Source organism: Schistocerca gregaria, chromosome 2 (assembly GCF_023897955.1).
Source record: "Schistocerca gregaria isolate iqSchGreg1 chromosome 2, iqSchGreg1.2, whole genome shotgun sequence".
Lineage (NCBI taxonomy): Eukaryota > Metazoa > Arthropoda > Insecta > Orthoptera > Acrididae > Schistocerca > Schistocerca gregaria.
Window position 1 is genome coordinate 176,821,386 of NC_064921.1, and position 20,394 is coordinate 176,841,779.

General features: G+C 44.4%; 1 protein-coding gene across 1 annotated transcript in view; it reads left to right on the forward strand.

The window, feature by feature from the left end:
• Positions 1-20,394, forward strand: part of LOC126336630 (UDP-glucosyltransferase 2-like) — an 84,084-nt gene that overhangs the window by 33,520 nt on the left and 30,170 nt on the right. Inside the window, exons 4-5 of the mRNA XM_050000523.1 lie at positions 1,411-1,870; positions 12,297-12,519. Coding sequence (XP_049856480.1) covers positions 1,411-1,870; positions 12,297-12,519 — 683 coding nt within the window. The remainder of the gene's footprint in view (positions 1-1,410; positions 1,871-12,296; positions 12,520-20,394) is intronic.

Below are 20,394 nucleotides of genomic sequence, written 5' to 3' on the forward strand. Positions count from 1 at the left end.
CTGTCTCTCTCTCTCTCTGTGTGTGTGTGTGCTGTGTGTGTAATACATCATTTCTATCTAGTCATTCCGGTAAGTGGATAGCTATTAACTGCACCAATTCCCATATCGTCTACTCTGTCTGTGTCACAAGTGTCTTCTTGTCTCTATCCACTCCTGAATAGCTCTAAATTATCAACATTACCTCTGGCTATAAACTCATGACGTCATTTCCAAAACTTTTTATTCTACCCTCTAGAATTTCAAACAACTTCTAAAATCCATTCCAAGCGGTTTCCAGTAGACTGTGTTGATGTACTATCCTTAAGACCTGCAAAGGATTCCCCTTAAACATTGTTCCCAACATTTATACTTCATTAAAAGTGAAATGTATTCTTCCAATTCCTCGAATGTCATGCACTTCAACCTTTTCTTTCTAAGTTCATCAAACACACCTCGATCCGCAATGTACACAATTTTCTATTTCTTTGAAAACATGCACCTATCTCTAATACTGATATATTGGCTATTTTTTACCAATATGTACTTCAAACGCTGCATTCGCTTATCGTTGTCCAACACAACTGAAAGCAACTGTACCAACACATCCTACCAAGAACAAAAATTTTAGACGTTTTACCCAAAACAAATTCAGCTGTCTCCTAATACAGACTGCATATATTCATCCTACCAGCTAGAATGTACAATTCCTTTACAACTAAAAATCAGGGGTCCTCTCCCCTCCATATCATTCATTAAAGTTTGCTTATGACCCATATCTAAATTATATTATCGTCTTATCATCAAAATCCTTTATGAGAATGGAGGGTTTTCGGTTAATTTCATTGATTAAATCTTCTCGGAGTACCAGCTGAATCATAACATCGTCTTGTCGTAACATTTCGACGAGTTTACTATATGTCAAGCGAAGTCTGAAAGTGACTGGTAGTCACATTACGACACCCCGACTCGGCTGATAATCCGAGAGATTCCGTCAATCAAAACCCTTTTTAATTCATAATAAACACAGACTCCATTGTTGCTAAACCCAATGGCATTGGAAGTATTCGACTGCTCTCGTCCATTCATCCAAGATATCCATACGTATGATGCAAGTCTTCGACATAAGACAATCTTTATCATTACTTTGAATCATATCACCTGCTCGTAATACAGTAGTTACTGTTTATAATATTCAATATTTGTTTTGTAAGAGCAGAATCATAATTATTATAATTTCTTAATCATTGTTCCTAAAACAACAGAGAGCCTGTAACATTTGTCCTCAATTTTAGTGTCAGGCTCACTGGTAGGAGGGGAAGACAGTTTAAATATTGCAAAATTGTTCTAAGGTAGTGAAGCATTGTAGAAAGCGTTGACAATTTGTTTCGTGTCTTACGATGTAGTTGCCCAGATTTGTTCTATTTCTTTCAGGAGGAACCACAGTTTTGATCTCGTAGTCATGGAGTGGTTTCCGTACCATGCTTTCTACGGGCTGATCCACAAGGTTGGATCGCCTCCCATGGTAGGCGTCATCACTCTGACGCCATTCGCCCCCATCTACTACGCTATGGGAAACCCGATGAACCCGGCGTACATGCCGGACGTGTGGATCGGCTACTCCCACCACATGAGCTTCTGGGAGCGCGCGTACAACGCGTTCTTCTACCTCTGGATCCACTACGTGTGGTTCTACGACTTGATGGCCGGCCAGGAGGCCATCATGAGGGACGTGTTTGGGCCGGACCCACCGTCAGTGTACGAGACGGAGCGCAACTACAGCCTCCTCATCGTCAACAACCACTTCTGTCTCGAGTATCCACGCCCGCACCTGCCAAACATCATCGAGATCCCTGGCATCCACGTGAAGACTGACGTCGAACCTCTACCCAAGGTGAGTGCAGCATACAGGGTGAAAAGTATTTAAACCGACAAACTCTGGGAGATTGTAGGGGACATCAAAACAAATATTTTTCCCTATTGTCATTTTTTCCTATGATGAGTATTTAAACCGGTAGAAGAAGATTTCTCTGGCGGCATATTAATTAAACCAATAAACACTTTTCCGAAAAGGTCACACCGTCGGATCATGTTCTGTCTGACGCGGGAAAAAACCCCAGGAGTATCCTGAATTGCTTCTGCTGCTGCTACTATCCGGACAATCAGATCCTCTTCTGACGCAACAGAAGTTACGTAAACAAGGTTGCGCATCTCTCGCCAAACAAAAACGTTCAGAGGGGACATATCTGGGGATCGAGCAGACCATGGTACAGGACCACCTCTGCCAATCCACGTTTCTGGGAACCGTCGGTCCAGGAATCGACACACACGACGACTGAAATGTGCCGGCGCCCCGTCATGTTGGAACCACATGCGTTGTCTTTTAGGGAGCGGGACGTCTTACAGCAATTCTGGCAATGCTCTGGCGACAAAATTGCAATAGTGCCTGCCATTTAAAGGCCTAGGTAGCGGATACGGCCCAATTAAACAGTCCCCAACAACACCGGCCCACACATTAAAGAAGAACCGCACTTGATGACCGCTAGTAATTGTGGCATGTGGGTTATCGTCACTCCAAACATTCGAACTGTGCATGTTGAAGACTCCATTACGCCCGAACGTTGCTTCATCGTCAAACAACACAAAGGATGGAAATGTAGGATGCCTTTCACACTGTTGCAGGTACCACCGACAAAACTGTGCTCTGGGTGGATAATCCATCGGTTCCAAGTTGTGGACACGCTGGAAGTGAAATGGACGTAACAACTGCTCTCGAAGGATTGTTCTTACATTCGTCTAATTCGTCCCCATGTTACGGGCAATTGCACGAGTACTGATTGAAGGATCCCGCTCCACATGCTGAACTACAGCTTCCTCAAATTTCAGCGTTATTACCGTGCGACGGCGTCCATGTCCACGTACATAGCAGCAAAGGTCGTATGATGCGGGATACGGCGATTAGGATATTGTTGTTGATAAACCCGCTGTACAGCTCGTCCGTTGTGGTGTGCTACGTAGTACGCACCAACCACATCAGTGTACGCACTCCAGGTGTATCGCTCCATTACTAAACAGAGACAATGCAGTACTTCACTGATGGACAGCAGTTACCTGCAACAGAAGAGCTTAATACGCCCTCTAACAACTGAAGATCGTAATATGGCCTCTAACAAGTGAAGAGCCTCCACCGGTTTAAATAATCCACATAGGAAAAAAATTGACATTATGGAAAAAATATTTGTTTTGATGTTCCCTACAACCTCCCAGAGTTTGTCGTTTTAAATACATTTCACCCTGTATAAGATCCGTATTGCTACGATAGCAGACAGGATGTAATTTTGGAATGGGAACAAATTTGATATCGGTTGAAATTACATGTTAACTGTTGCCAGTTTCAATTTATTTCAACTATGCGTTTCAGGGATTGAACCTCCTTCGTCGAGTGGATTTACGTCAATTCATATTACATGATCTGATGGGCAGGGTGAGCACCAATCTGCGATTGTTTGCCAATTATGCGGTAATGTACAGACAAGTGTCGTCGTAGAGCGACTGTATCAGGATATAGGATGATTATTTTTGAAAAATATGTTTGCCATAATCACTGGCATGTTGCTTTAAATATTAAAAAAATGTTAGTTGATGGAGATGAGCAGCCAAAACGGTCCTATAATTTCCGAATACAGTATCATTGGTGTGCTGCTAGTTACAGTCACGTCGATTAAATATCTAGGCGTATCGTTGCAAAGCGATATGAAATGAAATGGCCACGTAAGGTCAGTAGTAAGGTAGCTGAATGTTCGACTTGGTTGTATTGAGTGAATTTTAGAGAAGTATAGCTCGTCTATTGTAGAGGAGCCGGCCAGAGTGGCCGAGCGGTTCTAGGCGCTACAGTCTGGAACCGCGCGACCGCTACAGTCGCAGGTTAGAATCCTGCCCCGTGCATGGATGTGTGTGATGTCCTTAGGTTAGTTAGGTTTAAGTAGTTCTACGTCTAGGGGACTGATGACCTCAGCAGTTAGGTCTCACAGTGCTCAGAGCCATTTGAACCAGCTATTTCGTAGAGGAGAGCGCGCATAGAGCACAGGTGCAACCCTTTCTTTAGTACTGCACGAGTATCTGAGATCCTCACAAGGTAGGATTGAAGGAGGACATTGAAGCACTAAGTTACAGGCGGAGTCGCACAATACGCAAATATTACGGAGATGTTTCGTGAATTCAAAAGAGAATCCCCGGGATTATAACTTTCTTTTCGCGAAAAGCTATTGAGAAAATTCACAGAATTGTGACTCATTGTGGAACTACTCTGCTGCCACCAACGTACATCTCCCGCAAGCACCACGAAGACAAGATAGGAAAAATTCGGGTACTTACAGACGCATATAGATAGCAGTTTTCCCTGAACCATTTGCGAGTGGAACAGAAAGGGGAATAGCTAGCAGTGGTGCAAAGTATACTCTGCCTTGCCCGGCCGGCTAGCCGTGCAGTCAAACGCACTGATTTCCGGGTGGGAAGGCGTCCCGGTCCCCGGCACGAATCCGCCCACCGGCTTAGTGTCGAGGTCTGGTGAGCCGGCCGGTCTGTGGATGGTTTTTAAGGCGGTTTTCCATCTGACTCGGCGAATGCAGGCTGGTTCCCCTTGGTCCGCCTCAGTTACACTATGTCGCCGATTGCTGTGCAAACACTTTCTTCACGTACGCGTACGCCGTAATTACTCTACCACGCAAACATTGGGGTTACACTCGTTAGGTGTAAGAAGGGAGGGGGGGGGGGGGGGGGTGCGAAACTCACAATACCGTGGCTTCGGTGTGGGGCGGCGGTAGGGTGAGTGGACTGCTGTAGCCTGGCGGGGACGAAGCCTCTCCTACGTTTTAGGTGCCCAGTTCAATAAAATACAATGCAATACAAATACTCCGCCTTGCTACATATCATGGGTTAAAGAATATGTATGTACCTGCAGATGAAGTACACTCGTGGAAATAGAAAAAAGAACACATTGACACCGTTGTGTCAGACCCACCATACTTGCTCCGGACACTGCGAGAGGGCTGTACAAGCAATGATCACACGCACGGCACAGCGGACACACCAGGAACCGCGGTGTTGGCCGTCGAATGGCGCTAGCTGCGCAGCATTTGTGCACCGCCGCCGTCAGTGTCAGCCAGTTTACCGTGGCATACGGAGCTCCATCGCAGTTTTTAACACTGGTAGCATGCCGCGACAGCGTGGACGTGAACCGTATGTGCAGTTGACGGACTTTGAGCGAGGGCGTATAGTGGGCATGCGGGAGGCCGGATGGACGTACCGCCGAATTGCTCAACACATGGGGCGTGAGGTCTCCACAGTACATCGATGTTGTCGCCAGTGGTCGGCGGAAGGTACACGTGCCCGTCGACCTGGGACCGGACCGCAGCGACGCACGGATGCACGCCAAGACCGTAGGATCATACGCAGTGCCGTAGGGGACCGCACCGCCACTTCCCAGCAAATTAGGGACACTGTTGCTCCTGGGGTATCGGCGAGGACCATTCACAACCGTCTCCATGAAGCTGGGCTACGGTCCCGCACACCGTTAGGCCGTCTTCCGCTCACGCCCCAACATCGTACAGCCCGCCTCCAGTGGTGTCGCGACAGGCGTGAATGGAGGGACGAATGGAGACGTGTCGTCTTCAGCGATGAGAGTCGCTTCTGCCTTGGTGCCAATGATGGTCGTATGCGTGTTTGGCACCGTGCAGGTGAGCGCCACAATCAGGAGTGCATACGACCGAGGCACACAGGGCCAACACCCGGCATCATGGTGTGGGGAGCGATCTCCTACACTGGCCGTACACCTCTGGTGATCGTCGAGGGGACACTGAATAGTGCACGGTACATCCAAACCGTCATCGAACCCATCGTTCTACCATTCCTAGACCGGCAAGGGAACTTGCTGTTCCAACAGGACAATGCACGTCCGCATGTATCCCGTGCCACCCAACGTGCTCTAGAAGGTGTAAGTCAACTACCCTGGCCAGCAAGATCTCCGGATCTGTCCCCCATTGAGCATGTTTGGGACTGGATGAAGCGTCGTCTCACGCGGTCTGCACGTCCAGCACGAACGCTGGTCCAACTGAGGCGCCAGGTGGAATTGGCATGGCAAGCCGTTCCACAGGACCACATCCAGCATCTCTACGATCGTCTCCATGGGAGAATAGAAGCCTGCATTGCTGCGAAAGGTGGATATACACTGTACTAGTGCCGACATTGTGCATGCTCTGTTGCCTGTGTCTATGTGCCTGTGGTTCTGTCAGTGTGATCATGTGATGTATCTGACCCCAGGAATGTGTCAATAAAGTTTCCCCTTCCTGGGACAATGAATTCACGGTGTTCTTATTTCAATTTCCAGGAGTGTATTTACAACCTTGGGTGATCTATGGCGTTGTCTACAATAGTATCTGGCCCTCTTTCTGGCGTGTTACATCATATACACATAACATACACTTATTAACCACTGAAGTGAGCAAAGATGAATCACATAAGTTAACAACGATGACCGCAAGTATCCTTAAGCTGTATGCACATGTACTTATCCATATATATCCACCTGTTAGTGAAGGTTTAGCGCTCTGAAACGCAAAGTGGAAACAAAATCAATTTTAATTGGTAACAGGATAATTGATCTTTCAATCGAGGACATGACTCTACCTCACATATACTAGAAGAAATGATATATTGTTTGTAATATAATGGTTTGTAACATTCAGAGAAACAAAAATACAGAATATTCTTAGTGTTCAAACAGTAATGTCGAGGTTTGTAAAGCTATGTAGAATTTACTAACAGCCTTAAATTGATAAAGTATTTGCAGGAAAGAAGCATGTAGTACAGCTTGTGCTACAAGAATTGACTCTGAACACCATTGCTCATCAGCACTCGTCCAGTTGACCACGTGGCATATCTCCGCAAATACGTGACTGACTCGAAAAATATTTGATTAACAGAACACACGGAGTATGTACGGCGATTGTTCCACAGAAATTAAACATTCGAGCAAGTAAGTATAAGAGCACAGCTCACATTCTCAGTATACATACACGATTTACGATCAGCAGTGCTGTAAGATTATTAGCCGGCGATGCCGCTCTTACAGGAAAATATCGCCGCTTGACAGTTCTAACGAATTTCAGAAAGTCGTGGATAAAATTTCCAGTTGATATGATAAAAGGTATCTCTCTTTAAACGTTGATAAATATAAGATAATGACTACAGAAAAGCGAAAAAACTCGCTCTACTTACGTCACCCCAACTTTCTTAGCTAAGCAAGAACCGGTGAGCATTAGTTATCAGGAGACAAGCTGACGTGCGCAGGGCCTATCTTGCAAGCGTTATTACGTCTTTCCAAAACTTAGCAAGATGAAATGAGATTACAATTAGCATTGTCCACTAAGTGAGATTTGGCCGCAAGTACTGTAACATTTGAACTAGCAGTCTGTGTAAACAATTACGCTTCGATAATTTTCGTATAAATGGTCTGATATTTTAGAGTAGTGGTCGTCAAACTTCGGCCCGACTCAACTATTCCAGCGCCATAGGACTCTCAACCGTATTGTACAACGTGCGTCTGAAAAAGTCGTTGAATGGTCTCAGAAAATAAAGAAACGATATTTACAAACAGAATACGTTTTCTAGCCTTTGAAGTAATCACAATTAACTAGAACACACTTCCGACAAGGGTTGTAAAGTTGTTGCAACCGTCAGCAAATGCTTCTTGTGGAGTCGCCCGGAGCAGTGTGTCGACGAGCAATGTCTGCGAAGCGTAGGGCCTTTCGGAGGCAATTTGAGGAAAAGCAAAAAGGTTTCCGGCGCCATACTTGGAGAATAATTAGGGTACTAAAGACCAGTCAACTTGCGCTGACCGAGACCGCTGAGATCGCAGACGTGGTGGATATCCAAGAATGCATGACCACGTGTGTTTCGAACGATTAACGATTTCGGAAGAAGCGTTTCCTGACAGTTTCCAACAACATTACAACCGATGACAGAAGTTTGTCCTATCTAATGGTGATCACTGTGAAGGCCAGTAAAAATATTTTGATTGTAATTCTTGTTTCCTTTATTTTCTGAGATCATTCGACAAACTTTTCGTATGTACCTTGCGTAATAATATGCATCTAGCAACCAGCATCCGAAGTCAATAACGTCTACTAACGTTAAGAAATGTTTATCCCTCGCAGTACCAGGGGGGTACGGGAGGAGGGTACTTTGAAACCACCTTTCGAAAATATTGTAATCCAGTCAGTTACTTAAAGTTTTGAAAAAAATATTTATTATTTGTAATGATTTCTTCTTCAAAATTTCATAAATTTCTTAAATCTTTCAGTTAAATTTAACGATAAATTTAAGCAGTGGATGTCAGGTTTCTCAGTAACTCTCATATTCAACATTCTCAAGTTCAGGACGTTATTCACACATCAACATGTCTTTAAAAAATATTTTTGATGAAACAGTGACTGAATTTTGCATTTTTAATTTTTTAAGGCGGGCGTAAAATAATCTCCCTCCACCCTGATGGTAGTACACATTACTGGAAGTATGTTGATACTGCTCAGAGTGTGCTAAAATATATTTTCAGGTTCTGAACCCTACTTAGCCATCAGTATTACTTCAAGAAACATGTTTTTAACATAAGGCAACAACAATTAACGAATTTTTTTAACTTTTTTATAGTGTGCATGAAGTAACAATGCTTGGTAATGCGCGTTATATAAAAGGCGTTGATATTAGTAGGGTAAAGAGCGCAGATTTCCTGTTTAGTAACAAACAAAAATACAGAGACAGTAATATTTTAAGATGTGCTTAATTTTAGTTGATGTTGACGAATTTGGTCGTGATGTAAGTACAGGTGTTCGCTTACCTCTGGGGTAGCGGCTTAAGTAGTGCTCCCGCTGGGGTTACAGTAAGTGTGAATTGGAATATTTTGTTGCTTGTCTTCCTGCACTGTCAGCTCACGGGCGTGCGTGACTCGTAACGATCAGCTGCTACGGTATAAATATCAGATGGAACTAACTTGGGTTCGTGAATGTGCATGACAGAGACGGTCATATTCAGCTGCGCTTCATATTTGTAGCAACGAATATGCAGTTAAATTAAGGCTATTGTAGGATAACGCAATGAGCAGAAGAAAAATAACATTCAAAACACTTAGCAGACATCTGTCATCATGTCACATGCCGCATACAGCATTTAAAAATAAGTAAAATTATTGTTCTTAATCAATCAGTCACTCAGGCAACACTTCGTCGACAAGTATAATGTCACAACTTTGGGATCGCAGAGTGTGGTAGCAAGCTGAAACACAGAACAGTCGACAGGAAGTGTTTCGCCCTTCCTATATGTAGTCTGTTGTACCTCGTCATATATCAGTATATGTAGGATACAAATTAACAAGATCGGATAATATAGCGGCCGAGTTCCGACCTACAATGTCAGTATTGGCACTTTTACATCTACATCTACATACATACTCCGCAATCCACCATACGGTGCGTGGCGGAGGGTACCTCGCACCACAACTAGCATCTTCTCTCCCTGTTCCACTCCCAAACAGAACGAGGGGAAAATGACTGCCTATATGCCTCTGTACAAGCCCTAATCTCTCTTATCTTATCTTTGTGGTCTTTCCGCGAAATTTAAGTTGGTGGCAGTAAAATTGTACTGCAGTCAGCGTCTAATGCTGGTTCTCTAAATTTCCACAGTAGCGATTCACGAAGAGAACGTCTCCTTTCCTGTAGAGACTCCCCTCCGAGTTCCTGAAGCATTTCTGTAACACTCGCATGATGATCAAAGCTACCAGTAACAAAATCTAGTAGCCCGACTCTGAATTTCATCTATGTTCTCCCTCAATCTGACCTGATAGGGATCCGAAAGGCTCGAGCAGTACTCAAGAATAGGTAGTATTAGTGTTTTAAAAGCGGTCTCCTTTACAGATGAACCACATCTTACCAAAATTCTACCACTGAACGGAAGACGACTATCCGCCTTCCCCACAGCTGCCATTACATGCTTGTCCCACTTCATATCGTTCTGCAATGTTACGCCCAAATATTTAATCGACATGACTGTGTCAAGCGCTACACTACTAATGGAGTATTCAAACATTATGGGATTCTTTTTCCTATTCATATGCATTAATTTACATTTATCTATATTTAGAGTTAGCTGCCATTCTTTACACCAATCACAAATCCTGTCCAAGTCATCTTGTATCCTCGCACATTCACACGACGCCGACACCTTCCCGTACACCACAGCATCATCAGCAAACAGCCGCACATTGCTATTAACCCTATCCAAAAGATCATCTATGCAGATAGGAAACAACAGCGGACCTACCACACTTCGCTGGGGCACTCCAGATGATACCCTCTCCTCCGATGAACACTCACCATCGAGGACAACGTACTGGGTTCTATTACTTAGCGCCGAGCCACTCACATACTTGGGAACCATTCCCATATGCTCGTACCTTAGTTAGGAGTCTGCAGTGGGGCACCGAGTCAAACGCTTTCCGGAAGTCAAGGAATATGGCATCCGTCTGATACCCTTCATCCATGGTTCGCAAGACATTATGTGAAAAAAGGGTGAATTGAGTTTCGCAGGAGCGATGCTTTCTAAAGCCGTGCTGATGCATGGACAGCAACTTCTCTGTCTCAAGGAAATTCATTATATTCGAACTGAGAATGTGTTCGAGAATCCTGCAACAAACCGATGTTAAGGACATCGGTCTGTAATTTTGAGGATCTGTCTTTCTACCTTTCTTATATACAGGTGTCAGCTGCGCTTTTCTACGGTCGCTCTGGACTTTACGTTGGGCAAGAGATTCGCGGTAAATGCAAGCTAAGTAAGGAGCCAATGCAGTAGAGTACTCTCTGTAAATCCAAATTGGAGTCCCATCAGGACCTGGCGATTTATTTATTTTCAACCCATTCAGCTGCTTCACAACCCCAGGGATGTCTATCACTATGTCCTCCATACGGGAATCTGTACGAGACTTAAACGGCGGTATGTTTGTACGATCCTCCTGCTTGAAAGATTTCTCAAATGCTAAATTTAAAATTTCAGCTTTCGTTTTGCTGTCTTCCGTTGCCAGGCCAAACTGATCGGTGAGTGACTGGATGGAAACATTCGACCCGCTTATCGATTTTACGTAAGACCAGATTTTCCTTGGATTTTCAGCAAGATCTTTTGCTAAGGTATGACAGTGGTAGTGGTTGAATGATTCGTGCATTGTTCTTTTTACAGCAGTACGAATCTCTGCTAACTTTTGCCTGTCCTCATTCTCCCGATCTTTCTTGTACCGCGAGTGCAACTGCCTTTGCTTCCTGAGCATTTTCCGAATTGCGCTGTAAAACCACGGTGGGTCTTTTCCCTCCGTAACCCACTTTTTCGGCACATACTTGTGCAATGCGTGATTTATAAAGTATTTAAAATTTGCCCATAATTCTTCCACGTCCATAGTACCGGAAGTAAATGAAGTCGATTCATTTGCTAAGTGGGATGCAAACAACTACTTATCTGCTCTTTCTAGTAAGAATACTCTCCTACCCTTCTTGACTTTTTAACTTTCGTAACCATAGTCGTAATGACAACATCATGATCACTAATCCCTGTCTCAACACTGACACCGTCCATGAGGTCTGGTCTGTTCGTGGCTACCAGATCTAAAATATTTCCATTAGGCGTTGACTGTCGATTTAGTTGCTCAAGACAGTTTTCGGATAATGTGTTCAAACGTAATTCACACGACGACTTGTCTGTACCGCCTGTAATGAATCCATAGACATCCCAGTCTATACTAGGTAGGTTGAAGTCGCCTCCGACTAATATAGCATGTTCCGGGTGCTTCTGCGATACAGAATGTAGACTCCCTTTGAATGATTCTAGAAATGTCGCGGTAGAAAATGGGGGCCGGTAATAACACCCCACAATTAACTTTATTTCCCCTAGCCCTGTTAAACGTGAGCAAAACGTTTGACGACCACTGGTCTAGAGACGTCGTCAGTGTGCAACAACCAGGAATTAAAAACACGCAAAATGGGACCACTTTGAAGAGCTGGATAGAAATTCCGTCCCACGCTCTCCTAGGTAAACCACCTCCTGTATGAAATCTGAAAATTGAAAAGCCCATTCATAAAACATTTTTCGCTTTTACTGACAATTAATTCAGTAAATTTCAGTCATTCTTTAAGTCACTTTCGAACTGGTTTCGCAGCTTTAGAAAGGCAGAATCTGTCCGTTGACTGGCGTCTCCTGCAGGTACTGACGTGCCCTGACGATTGCAGGACATCCAGGACTTCCTGGACGGCGCTGAGCACGGGGCGATCTACTTCAGCCTCGGCTCCCTCGCCAAGAGCAGCTCTCTGCCCTGGGAGAAGGTCCAGGCCTTCGTGGAGGCCTTCCAGGAGCTGCCGCAGAGGGTCCTCTGGAAGTGGGAGAACGAGTCCCTGCCGGGGCAGTCAGCCAATGTGATGGTCAGCAAGTGGATACCTCAGCAAGACGTTCTGCGTGAGTTATCATTCTCCATTGCACTAAATCGGTCTCAAGCAGGGTTAATCGATGGGTTTTGTGATCTGTGCTAAAATGAAATCAACATTTTCAAACTGCGCTCTGTGCTCCGAAGAAATAACCCAAATTTCAGTCGGAATTTGAAACCAAAATATGAGTTTTCCAATTCGTCTAGATGACAGGAAGGTTGTGCGACGGACGCCATAAAGTTGAGGGACTTGAGGCAGACGATTTTGTTTTCATCCTTAGCGTGGAACAGCGTTGGCAGTAAGGATGGCGGATGATATAAGAGGCGCAAATTTGCCATAGAAGCGATGGTCTACAAGAAGAAGCTCTTAACAAAACGTCGAGAATTTTTGTACAACATTGACACAAGCGGATATCCGGTTTCCGGAAACTGTAAGGTGCAGTTAATGTGCGGAGACTCATCTCAGCCGAGAGGGTGAAATCGTCTAACAGTTCTGCCTGCGAATGCAAGAAAAATAAATTGGTACAGAGTAATATTTGCGACATTGCCTTTATTCTTATTTTATACAACCCGTGGTCTAGGGGTTTGCCTCGATGGTTGGTAATCAAACGTTCTCCTTACCTGGTTCGAACCCCGCCATCGTTTAAATTTTGAACAAAAGTCATCGGCAGTGGCGGCCGAAGACTTCCTGAACAAGAAGTCACCCTCTTTCTGCCAACGGCCTGGTCCAAGAGGGTGGAGGAGCGGACAGAATTCGGTACCGGTACACACTCTCGCCCTTGGGATAGGAAACTGTCTCTAAAAGTGGGAGAATCAGAAATATTCAACGCCTTGAGGATGCATAAGGCAATGGAAGACACTGCATTAAAGACACATAATGTCTATCAACAGTACATATGGCCTGTAACTGAAAAATGTCATGATAATCTCTCCACTGGAAAAAGATACCGAAATAAACCCCCATCCACGTCTCCACGAGGGGCTCTCAAGAGGGGAGTGATCAAGAGAAAAAGATTGAATAATCAACGAAAACCAACGAGTCAAGGCGTACAATGTCAGAAATTTGAACGTAGTAAGGGATCTACAAAATCTGAAAAGGGAAATGCTAAGCCTCATTCTAGAAACAATGAGGGTCACTGAAATGAAATGGAAAGAAGACAAGGACTTCTGGGCAGATGAGTGTAGCGTAATTTCAATTGTAGCAGAAAACGGCATAAAGGGACTAAGATTCGTTGTGACTAGGAAGGCAGGGCAGAGAGTGAGTTACTGTAAACAGTTCAATGATAGGGTTGTTCTCATCAGAATCGACAGCAAACCAATACCAAAAATGATAGTTCAGGTACACATGCAGACGTCGCAAGCTGAAGCTGAAGAGATAGAAAAAGTATATGAGGTTACTGAAAGGATAATTCAGTATGTAAAGGAAGATGAAAATCTAATAGTCATTGGGGACGTGGATGCGGTTGTAAGGGCTTAGAAAAAGGAATGGAAGAGGAGCAAGGCTAATTGAGTTCTGCAATAAAATTCAGCCAGTAATAACGAATGCTCTGTGCGAGAACTGCAAGAAGAGGAGGTATACGTAGAAAAGGCCGGGAGATACGGCAAGATTTCAGTTAGATTACGTCATATTCCAGCAGAGATTACGCAATCTCGAAACTGGATTGTAATGTGTACCCAGGAGCAGATGCAGACTCGGATCGCAATTTAGTAATGATGAAGAGTAGGCTGACATTAATAGACTGGTCAGGATTGGGTTTGGTTGTTTTTGGGGAGGAGGCCAAACAGCGAGGTCATCGGTCTCATCGCATTAGGAAAGGACGGGGTAGGAAGTCGGCCATGCCCTTTCAAGGGAACCACCCCAGAATTTGCCTGGAGCGATTTAGGGAAATCACGGAAAACGTAAATCAGGATGTCAGGACGCGGGATTGAACCGTGTCCTCCCGAATAGGAGTCTAGTGTACTAAACACTGCGCCACCTCGCTAGGTAGACTAGTCAGGAGAAATTAGTGTGCAGCGAAGTGGGATACAGAAGTACTAATGAATGAAGAAATGTGCTTGAAGTTCTCTGAGGCATTAGATAGTGCGATAAGAAATAGTTCAGTAGGTATTTCAGTTGAATAGAAATGGACATATCTTAAAGCGCAACCACGAAAGTTGTAAAGAAAAACGTAGATACAAAGAAGCTAACTGCGAAGAAGAAATACATCAGCTGATTGACGAAAGAACGAAGTACAAAAATGTTCAGGGAAATTCTGGAATACATAAATATAAGTCACTTACGAATGAAATAATCAGTAAGTGCAGTGAAGCTAACACGAAATGGCTGCATAAAAATGTGAAAAAAACTGAAAAAGAAATGATTGTCGGAAAAACTGATTGAACGTATAGGAACGCCAAAACAACTTTCATTGAAATTGAAAGCAGGGATGGTGACAGTAAGAGTACAACGGGAATCCCATAGTCAATTGCAGAGGAGAGAGCGGATAGGTGGCAAGAGTACATACTTATCTGATAAACTGATAGACGAAGAAACAGGAGTCGATACTGAAGAGATAGGAGATCTAATATTAGAATCAGAAGTAAGGAGGTTTTGACGTTTTAAATTCGAGTAAAGCATAAGGGGTAGATAATTTTTGATCAGAAATTCTAAAATCATTGGGAGAAATGGCAACAAAGCGAATATTAACGTTGGTATGTAGAACGTATGAACCTGGCGATATACCATCTGACTTTCAGAAAAACATTATTCACACAGATTTGAAGATAGAAAGAGCCTATAAGTGCCAGAATTACCTCACAATCAGCTTCGCAGCTGATGCATCTACTCTGCTTATAAGAATAATATACAGAAGAATGAAAAAGAAAATTCAGGATGTGTGAGGTGACGAGCCGAGAGGGAACAATACGAGTAGGAGAACGAGAACGAAATGCTGGGCTTAGAAGGGATGTAAGTCAGGATGTAATCTTTCGCCCTTAGTTTTCAGTCTATACATTGAAAAAGCAATGACGAATATAAAAGAAATGTTCACTAGTGGAATTAAAATTCAAGGGAAAATTATGTCAATGATAAGATTCGCTGCTATCCGCAGTTAAAGAGAAAAATTATTTCATGATTCGCTGAATGGAATGGACAGTGTAACGAGTACAAAATGGTTCAAATGGCTCTGAGCACTATGGGACATAACATCTGAGGTCATAAGTCCCCTAGAACTTAGAACTACTTAAAGCTAACTAACCTAAGGACATCACACACATACATGCCCGAGGCAGGATTCGAACCTGCGCAGTAGCAGTTGCGCGGTTCAGAACTAAAGCGCCTAGAACCGCTCGGCCACCGCGGCCGGCCACTAACGAGTACAGAATATGGTCTGAGTGAAAATCGAGGGAAGAGGAAAGTAATGTGAAGTAGCTGAAATGAGAACAGCGAGAAACCTAACATTAAGATTGGTGATCACGGAGTAGATGCAGTTAAGGAATTCTGCTATCTACTCAGCAAAATAGCGCTTGACGGAATGAACAAGATGGACATAAAGAGCAGACTAACAGTGGCCAAAATGGCATTCCTAGCAAAGAGACGCCTACTAATATCAAACATTCGTAGTATCAAACACTCGTCTTGATTTGAGGAAGATCACATGTGTTAGTGGAACATGGACTGTGGGAAAGCCAGAACAGAAGAGACTTAAAGCATTTGAGATGTAGTGCTACAGAACAATTTTGAAAATTAGGTACAAAGAAGGAATAATGAGAATCTCTTGAGAATCGGTGACGAAAGGAATATGTGGAAACACTGAAGAAGAAGGGACAGGATAGTAGGACATGTTAAGAAATCATGGTTAAGAAATCCATGGTACTGAGGGCACCTGTAGAGAGTAAAAACTACAGGGGAAGAGAGAGATTGAAATGCATACAGCAATCAACTGAGGAGATATGTTGCAAGTGCCACTCTGAGATGAAGAGGTTGGCACAGGAGAGGAATTCGTGGCGGGCCACGTCAAACCAGTCACAAGATAGCTGAGTACCCAGCATTGCCAAAGCATATATTTATTCCAGTCTTCTTTTGCGTCTACTTCTTCAGCAAATCTCTGTCCATTTCCTCCTTCACCTCTCTCTGTCTACCACCTTCTGTTTTATTTCTTTGTTCATCTCGTTCTCTCACCACTTTCTGTCCATCTCCTCCTCTTACCTTTCTCTGCGCATTTGCTCCTCCCTCTCTCTCCATTCGTTTCCTCCTTCCCTGCGTCTCTGCCTGTATCTGCTTCTCCCTTTCTGTGTCTATTTCTTCCTCTTTCCTTCTCTGTCTGTCTCTTCCCCTCTCCTTCTCTCTGTCCATGTCGTCCTCCCCACCCTATTTGTATCCATTCTCTCGTTCCCCAGCGCTGTCTCTCCAGCCTCTCTGTCAACGTTCTCACTCTCAACCCAGCAGGAGGCTGGTGATTCCTATCATCATAATATCTCTATCTAGATCGTAACTAATATGTGTACCAAACTTTGTCTAATCCGTTCCAGGGATTTAGGGTGAGCTTTTTACCTGTGGCTTTGCCCACGTACGCACGTGTGAAACATATTTCACATATATTTAATTTATTTCATATGTATTTTTACACAAATTTCACCTGTATCTCGCGAATTGCGCCCTGGAGTTTCATTTACAAGCAGTTCAATTTTTCTGACGTCTTATCGCATGAATTATGTGGTGTTCTGTGATATAATTTTGCAGGTGCATCCAGTGGTATTATGGCTACTGTCTGCGAAATATGTTGTGAATGTAATCAGTAGCTCGCATCTCGTGGTCGTGCGGTAGCGTTCTCGCTTCCCACGCCCGGGTTCCCGGGTTCTATTCCCAGCGGGGTCACGGACTTTCTCTGCCTCGTGATGGCTGGGTGTTGTGTGATGTCCTTAGGTTAGTTAGGTTTAAGTAGTTCTAAGTTATAGGGGACTGATGACCATAGATGTTAAGTCCCATAGTGCTCAGAGCCATTTGAACCATTTTTTTGTAATCGGTAGTAAATAAGTAATAAATTAAAACATTATGTATGACACGGCAGTTTTTGACGCGTCTCCGTATTTGACATCATATCTCCGGAACTATGAGTCGTACAATGATATAATTTTGCTGGTACATTCCATGGTATATGTCAATACGGTGTGCAAAAGTGTCGCGAATACAGTTAGCAGTAAAACAAACACCGTCCGAACAGTCCTTGAAGATCAACGGTACCGGCCGTCCGCTGTGGCAGCCTCAGCTCTTAGTAGTAAGCGGATTCGGATACAGAGAGGAAATTGGTCAGCACACCGTTCTCCAAGCCGTTGTCAGTTTTTATGGCCGGCCGCTGTGGCCGAGCGGTTCTAGGCGCTTCAGTCTGGATCCGCGCGACCGCTACGGTGCAGGTTCGAACCCTGCCTCGGGTATGGATTCGTGTGATGTCCTTAGGTTAGGTAGGTTTAAGTACTTCTAAGTTCTAGGGGACTGATGACCTCAGATGTTAAGGCACATAGTGCTCAGAGCCATTTCAGTTTTCGTGATGGGTGCCGCTACTTCTCAGTCAAGTAGCTCCTCAATTGGCCACACAAGGGCTGAGTGCACACCCCTTGCCAACAGCACTCGAAAAACCCATATGGCGATCGATCGATCGATGGCACTTTGGTGATATGACGAGAATCGGTGTTAGCACTACGGCAAGGCCGTTGGCTGCAGTTAGTAGTAAAGAAGTAACAAATGAAGACGTCATGCTCCGTCCAGAAGTTTTACTGCATGAACAGCGGAAGTGTAGTAAACGATAATTTTTTTTCCTTTTATCGTTATGTGAGGCTGACAGGATAGAGGAAGTTTCGCGAAGATTCGTAATCGTGTGTAAAGTTTGTTGTAGGACTCTAACAGTACATATTCCCAAATATTGGTTGACTAAATGATCGGTAATAGAACGTCGTGATCTGCATTGCTTTTTGATGCCCACTCCCACACCTTTGTTAGGTACGTGGTTATGACGCCCATGGCGATGAGTTGCAGTTAGTAAGTCATATGTGTACCAAGTTTGATTGAAATCGGTCTATTGTTTTAGGAAGGAATTTGTAACATACATACACCACTGGCCATTATAACTGCTACACCAAGAAGAAATGTAGATGATAAACGGGTATTCATTGGACAAATATATTATACTAGAAATGACATGTGATTACATTTTTACGCAATTTGGGTGCATAGAACCTGAGAAATCAGTATCCAGGACAACCACCTCTGGCCGTAATAACGGCCTTGATACGTCTGGGCATTGAGTCAAACAGAGCTCGGATGGCGTGTACAGGTACAGCTGACCATGCAGCTTCAACATGATACCACAGTTCATCAAGAGTAGAGACTGGTGTATAGTGACGAGCCAGTTGCTCGGCCACCATTGGCCAGACGTTTTCAATTGGTGAGAGATCTGGAGAATGTGCTGGCCAGGGCAGCAGTCGAACATTTTCTGTATCCACATAGGCCCGAACAGGACCTGAAACATGCGGTCGTGCATTATCCGGCTGAAATGTAGGGTTTCACAGGGATCGAATGAAGGGTTGAGCCAGGGGTCGTAACACATCCGAAATGTTACGTCCACTGTTCCAAGTGCTGTCAATGCGAACAAGACGTGACCGCCGGGTGGTACGCCAGTATGGCGATGACGAACACACGCTTCCAATGTGCGTTCACCGCGATGTCGCCAAACACGGATGCGACCATCATGATGCTGTAAACAGATCCTGGATTCACCCGAAAAAATGACGTTTAGCCATTCGTCACCCAGGTTCGTCGTTGAGTACACCATCGCAGTCGCTCCTGCCGGTGACGCAGCGTCAAGGGTAACCGCAGCCATGGTCTCCGAGCTGATAGTCCGTGCTGCTGCAAACGTCGTCTTCGTGGTGTAGCAATTTTAATGGCCAGTAGTGTATTTATATACATACATCCATTTGTATAATTTGTATGGGTGCATGGATTTCACGACAAAGCCATGTTGAAATTTAGCGTCTAACAGAAGTGTTTGTACGGCTAAATTTGAGGCAGCACTAGCAATATGTGTCATACCTATGATGTCACAATGATTAATCCGCGTTAGCAAATAGGAATGAAGTCACTTTTGTAGCGTACTCAACTGGGGGACGGGAAGAGAGAGGATCGGGTTGTAGAGTACACAGCTGGCGCCTTTAACGATCACGCCTTATAGCCTCAGTAGACATCAAACACAAACACACAGACACACACACACACACAAACACACACACACACACACACACACACACTCACACACACACACACACACACACACACACACACACACACACAGGGATGTTCCAAAACATTATGGCCGTCTGCTTAGTGGCCTAATGGTCCACATTCGGAAAACTGTGCAGTAGCCTGTGTGTGTGGCATGATTCGACAAGTACTTGGTAGATCGAGGTTACGCACTTCCCTTAAATTACAAGCCAGTGATTCGCCGGAGCGGATCTGGCCCCCGAAGCCGTCCCAGAAGCATTCCACTGGTTACAAGTCGGGTGAATTTTGCGGCCAAGGAATCAACGTTAGGCCGGCCGCGGTTGCCGAGCGGTTCAGTCTGGAACCGCGAAACCACTACGGTCGCAGGTTTGAATCTTGTCCCGGGCATGAATGTGTGTGATGTCCTTAGGTTAGTTAGGTTTAAGTAGTTCTAAGTTCTAGGGGACTGATGACCTCAGAAGTTAAGTCCCACAGTGCTCACAGCCATTTGAACCATTTTTTGAATCAACGTGAGTTAAATACGATGCCTCTCAAACGACTGTAACGCGTTCTACATCTGTGACATGGTTAGTTACCTTGCTGTAAGACGCCGTCGCCATCGGGGAAGACATCCAGCGTGAAGGAATACAGGTTGTCCTCTGTAATGTTTACGTAA